The sequence below is a fragment of the Heterocephalus glaber genome, unplaced genomic scaffold, assembly GCF_053883595.1.
Source record: "Heterocephalus glaber isolate CG9 unplaced genomic scaffold, H.glaber_assembly_v1.0 deba00001806, whole genome shotgun sequence".
In the NCBI taxonomy this organism is placed as follows: domain Eukaryota; kingdom Metazoa; phylum Chordata; class Mammalia; order Rodentia; family Bathyergidae; genus Heterocephalus; species Heterocephalus glaber.
The window spans coordinates 1,419,286-1,425,410 of record NW_028258481.1 but is presented as its reverse complement, the minus strand read 5'-3'; the positions used below and the strand labels follow the sequence as shown (position 1 = coordinate 1,425,410).

The window sequence follows — 6,125 nt, the reverse complement described above, 5'->3', positions numbered from 1 at the left end:
GAAAAAAAAGAATCGAAAAGTCAAGCAGGAACTCTGTACTTACTGGATTCGTTTGATTATGGGAGGGTCAGGTTATGTATGAAGCTGCTGTCACTTTGAAGAAGAAGGGAAAGGGAAAGCAGACGGAGATGAGGGTGTGAAGTGAGATGAAGTGGGAAGAAGGCAAGGAGACAGAAGGAGGCCACAACAAAGACCACAGCAAAGCTCACGCAGCGTTGCTGTAATTCAGAAATCCTGCTCTCACCATTTTACCTGAAGCAGCGTCATAGCTGCAGCCTCAGCTATCTTGGCTCCAGGGCCCTGCCTGCCGCTTTGTGCCCACAGAGCAGAGCCTGCCGCTTCCCCTTGGCACCTGCAGCTGTCCCTGGTTCACTGCCAGGTGGCTCCTGCAACTCGTTCCCTGGCTCCTGGGAGGGACAAGGCAGCTACCTGGCAAATAAATAGCGGAGCTCGGAGTGGTCACCTACAAGTGAATTCCCTCACTCGTGTCTCACACGGTAGAACAGCCCACAGCAGCCTCGACATGAAGCTGGCGCTGCTCCTCATGCTGGCCACCCTCCCCTTTTGCTGCTATGCAGGTGAGTTCTGTGCAGGGAATGGGGCCCTTGACCAGGGTGCTGCCTGCGTCCTTGGGGAGGGAGTTCTGGTCCCGGAGCTCCAGCACAGGGCAGCATTAATTCCAGGCCCATCAAGAGGCAGCTGCTCAGGGTCTTTGTGCTGTGTGGGAGACGCTCGCACCGTGTCATTGCCACTCAGGGGGTCCCAGCATGGGCAAGGCTACCATGAAACCAGGATGGGGCTTGCAATCTGACATTGGAATCAGATATTTCAATGAGACAAAGGGAAAGAATGAACGATCTCCTCTAGTGGATACAAAGCAGTTTCCTGAGAAGTGCTCGTGAGTCTCCGTAAATGTGGAAAGAAATGGAAAACTTTTCAGAGAGAAAGTTCAGATGCCAGCAAATGACCAGGCAGGATAATACCTTGGGGCCCCCACAGTGGCAGACAGGGCTGCTCTGAGCCCTTCCCGGGGCCTGCTGCGCTCCCAGTTCCTTCCGTTCAGTGCTGACTGGGAGGAGGACTCAGGCTCGGGAGGTCCCCCAGTCACAGAGGTGGAGAAGCCCTGGCAGCCAGAGGGCGGTCACACACACGAGTCCACTGCAATGTGCTCTGCACATTTCCAAAGCTTGCTGCCACCACCTCCGGCTCTGTTCCCGAAGTTGGTTCAGATTGGTGAGAAGGTGATGTCCTCCACAGTCTGAGGGAAAATTGCCGAGCCAGGTGTCAGCAAGCTGCCATGAGCACCAGCCCTTTCCCTGCACAGGCCCCATTCCGCGGCCTCTGCAGTGCACGAATCTCTGCTCCCCATGGCGTTGGATGCCGAGTAGTGTTGGAGCTCCCAGAGTGAGTTCGCAATCTTCCAGACCCAATAGCTCCAGGGCCTTTCAACTTGCTACATCATGCTTTCAGTGATAGAGTGAAGTGTGGCATGGCTTTGAACAAAGAAGATCAAACAGTGCTCAATATGACCCACCCCATCGGAGCAGCTCCTTTCTTGCGTGTCCTTGTTACCCAAGGCTGCACAGGGCCTGGCTTCTCAGGGCTGGCTGGCAGGAGCAGGCCTGCAGGCCTGGATGGGACCCTGGAGCCCACATTTAATCCGTCCATTGAGAGCTTGAGGCCAGGCCCCATGGCCTTTCTTTCCTCAGGGACAGAGAAGAATGACTGACATCGAGGGTCCTCTCCAGCGATGAGCCCCATTCTTGTTTCTCCCCAGGTGCTGGCTGCCAGCTTCTGGAGGATGCGGTAGAAAAGACGATCAGCCCTAATGTGACTGTGGCTGAATACACAGAGTTTCTCCAACCTTTCATAAGTATCAAGTCCACTAAAGAAGCTGTGAAGAAGTTCAAAGAGTGTTTTCTCATGCAGTCAGATGAAACACTGGCCAACGTCCAACTGCTGATGGTAATTTTGGTTTTGTCTTTCATGCGTCTTAAAATCACTCCCTGGAATAAGCAGCCCTGAGTCTCACTAATGATGACAAAGCAGCTGAGGCACATTCTGTTTTGAAAACGGAATTCTGCTCTGTGAATCACATGGTGTGTAATGACTTTTCCTTCATCAGACCTTCATTCCAAGGCTGATTTCTACCTTACTGTGGCAGTCTTCAGTAAATGATAAGTGGAAAGGGCAAAAGAGAGAAAAGAATTGTTCAGAGACGTCAGCTCTTGATGGCATTCATACACACGCACACGCACCTGCTCTCACATGCAACCCCTGCAGTGACACACACCGACACATTTTCGATGGAGAGTACAAACGGGATTCTCAAGAAGCCCTTGTCTGTGGGGACAATCAACTAAGGAAAGATGGTTCACCTGAAATAAAACACATGGTGCAAACTGTAGTTCATCAGTACATTTCGGCAGGATCCAGAAAAAACATTAAAGTAACAATTTGTGTGCCTAACGTACAGAATTTTGAATTGTGCTTCTAAGCATACAAGTTGTTTAGTTTCCATATTTGAAAACCTGGGACCCTTTCAGTCCATATCAGTGAAACCCTGGTGTAGATTACAGTACCGAACACACGATGGTTGATTGACCATTTAAAAGAAAAGCAGCGATAAAACATGAGTGTTTCTTTCTCATTATAACTATCTTTTGAGCGTTTAGTCTTCTAATATTTTCTTTAAAGCATTTTGCTGTAGGAAACTTGGAAAAACACCAAAAAGCACGAGAATTCTCTGGACATCACCTGCACCACAGGACAATGTGATTGTCCTTTGTTCCAAACCCAGGTTGGGCTTATCATCCACATGTGAGGGCCATGCTGTGGACCACAGAAGCAGGTCTTCAGTTTGTCTTCAATAATTCCAACAGCCGCGGATTTAGCTCAGTGGTGCCGGCGCCTGCCTCGCAAGTGCAAGGTCCTGAGTTTGACCCCTGGTACCCAAAAAAAGAATAATTCCAACAGTTAATTAAAGCAGTAGGGGAGTTCAGAGAAATCACATCCTTCTTTTGGTGGGGGGGTACCGAGGATCAAACTCATGACCTTGTGGTTTCAAGCCTGGTGCTGGAAGCACTGAGCTAAATCCCCGACCCGATCACATCTTTCTTTGGAGGAGAGTTTACTAGTGTTCCACTGAAAGGCTGATAGACCTTGGCAGGTCTTTCACAAATTATCCCTGTGGCATGTTCCATGGGAAATTATTTCAAAGACCAAGAAGCTTTGAAAAAAAGTTCAAAGGGTGCCTTTTGGAGCAAAGAGCCAGAAAGACTTCTTTGGCATCAATAAATATCACCTGACTGATAGGATACACGAGAAGACAGCCTGATCGTGTTTCCAGAGCTTTCTCAGGTGCTACACAATCACCAAAAACACAGGAAAATCACAAGAGGAAAAGTATTTGATTGTCAATATCTGACTTTGCAGGACAGAGTTGAAAATCTACATGATGTCCCTGTTTTTGTTTTCCAGAACGTAATATATAGTAGCAGTTACTGTGCGCCATACTAACTTTCCCCAAGATCTTTGGCTCCGAGGACTACAGAGCATGATAAGAAATGGAACGCCCATGTTGCAAAGCATAACCTTCCTCCCTTCCTTTTTCCTTCTACCTATACATAGCAAGACAATTGTTGAAGCCTTATATACATTTTCATTTCAATAAACTATCAGCAAATACTCCGCAAAGCTCCTGTTTGTTCTCCCCTGAAACTGGAGGCTTTAGAAGACCTCTGTACATGAGATCATTCATTAAAGACCTGATGCAAGTAGGGTTGAGGATCCTCAAAAGCACATCTCCTGTCCCTGTCTGTCCCCAGCATGGGGCCTCTCTCTGGATAAGGGCTTTTCCTGGTGCCCTCTCATGAGCCTCTCTGAGGTCCTGGAGCTCAGATCTTCTAAGATCAGGCTGTCCCCAGAGTCCTACTGCTCTACTGTCCTTGTGTGCCCCTGCACCCTGCCCATCATGGCACCTGGTTTATGGAAGAGCAGGATGGCAACCCATGGAGTGGTTTCTCCACCTTCCATTCCCTGCACAGAACCCGGAACACTGTGTGTGGGACATGGAGCCACTTCACTTTGGAGACAGACAGGGACCCATGTCCATGGACGAACACAGCAGTCTAGGTATGTCCTACAACACAGGCTTAGATTTCAGCAGGAACCGCACCTCATAGGAGTTGGGGTGACATCTGAATTAAACCCTCCTCAAAGAATAAAGGAACTGCTTAGGAATCACCTAGGAATGGCAAAACGTGTGTCTTCTAGTGCTTCTGGGAAGGACATCAGAGAGGTGACATCTAGTGTGTGCTCGCATGGGTCACCTATATTCAAACTACCATGTGGTCTAGACCCAAAAGACAGTAAAAATAGACAAGAGAGCTATTTTTCTTTCCACTTTCCATTTTCTCCTGGACGCACAGTGACCGTGGCATCCAGGGGCTGTGGCCACGTGGCTGGGTTTAGGTGGGTAGATTGTGGGTGATGGAGCAAACAGCACCTCCACATCTGACCAATGAACCTCCCCCTTCCTGCCCTCTGCCTCATGGGCCACGCATGCTGAAATCCGCTACAGCCCCCAGGCCCCAGAGCAGCTGGAGCCGCTCCTGGGTGGACCTGAGATCCCCACTGACCATGTGAAGCAGATGTGTGTGAGGACAGGGCCTGGATGTGACCCGCAGCACATCATGGTCGCTGTGACAATGGTTTAGATCTTAGTCTCGTATATTTCCAGGGAGGAATACATTATCTCTGATGTTATTTAGAAAGCCAGTCAATGGTATAAGAAAAAGGAGATTGTGTTTTACTCCATTTCATCATCACTGTTAAGTTCCGTTAGACAGTGCCTCCCTAGAGCCGGGTGACCACATCCCCTGGCCTCTGCAGTGGGCTGCTCTCCATCTCGGATGTCCTGGAGCAGTGTGTTGGACTGACATGGAACAGTGATCAAGCACCATTGCGGAAAACAGAAATAATGCCCAGGCGAGGAGATGGATGAAGATGATGTATTTTGAAAGTAAAGGAAGATCAGACACCCAGAAAGACATCATGCACTGGACTCCTCGTGATTCCCTATTTGGTCCCATCTCTTAAGTGTGTATTTACTAAAAATATACAGCCTATCAAGTGGAAAGCTTTTCAAAATAAGTTTTGCTTGCATTTTAACACTTATGAATGTTACATGGCAGCTCTTCTTAGCAGCCCATTTTACTTTCACTGCTATTGCTCTTGCTCCCTTGCTCTATTTTTTTTTTTTTTTTTTTTTGGTACCGGGGATCGAACTCGAGCCCTTGCACTTGTGCAGCAGGCGAGGAAACCACTGAGCTAAATCCCCAGCCCTCCCTTGGTCTTTTGAAATGTCTTCTTCTTGGGGACATCTTCTTTGGAAATCTTTGTATCAACTTCTACTTCCGGTCACCCTTTTCAAGTTTTTTCTCGATTTTTTTATTAGTATACATTTGTGATACATTGTAAATCCATTTATTGTTTGAGCAATGGCAAATAGATACATTGTCTCTTGATCCTTTTCACCTCCCCTTCACTTACCTTCCTATCTCTCCATTCCCAGACCCCCTTCCACCCCTTCAGAACCAACTCCGATCCATTGATCCTTTGTATGTTTTTTAGTCTCAAATTCATTAATTTTCATTCTGATATTTCCAATTTCTTTCCTTCTACTGGTTTCAGGTTTGTATTTTTCTTGTCTTTGTAGGACCTTGAGGTGCATCGTTATCTTTATTTGGGATAGCTCTATTCTTCATATGTGTGCATTTACAGGTATGAACTGCCCTCTGAAACTCCTTTCATTGTGTTCCATAGGGTTTGGTACATTGTGCTTCCACTGTCATTTAATTCTGGAAACATTTTCATTTCTTCTTTTTTGGTACTGGGGATCAAACTCATGTCTTTGCACCTGTGAGGCAGGTGGCAGGCAGTGGAACTACTGAGCTAAATCCCTGGCCTAACTTTTTCATTTCTTGTTTCTTTTGCGACCCATTTACTATTCAATAATGTATTATTTAATCTCTATGTGTTTACATCATTTCTGTGACTTCTTTTGATATTGATTTCTAGCTTCATTTTGCTATGACCTGATAATATGTGAGGGATTATTTCAG

The 6,125-nt window shown here is 47.2% G+C and overlaps 1 protein-coding gene across 1 annotated transcript; it reads left to right on the top strand.

The window, feature by feature from the left end:
- Window positions 1-523: 523 nt before the first annotated feature.
- On the top strand, window positions 524-4,050 carry LOC101712070 (mammaglobin-A-like). Its single transcript, XM_021251821.2, has 3 exons — window positions 524-578; window positions 1,778-1,965; window positions 3,481-4,050. Exons 1-3 carry the CDS (start codon window positions 524-526, stop codon window positions 3,517-3,519), a joined length of 282 nt encoding a protein of 93 aa, XP_021107480.2. The 3' UTR covers window positions 3,520-4,050.
- Window positions 4,051-6,125: the final 2,075 nt, after the last annotated feature.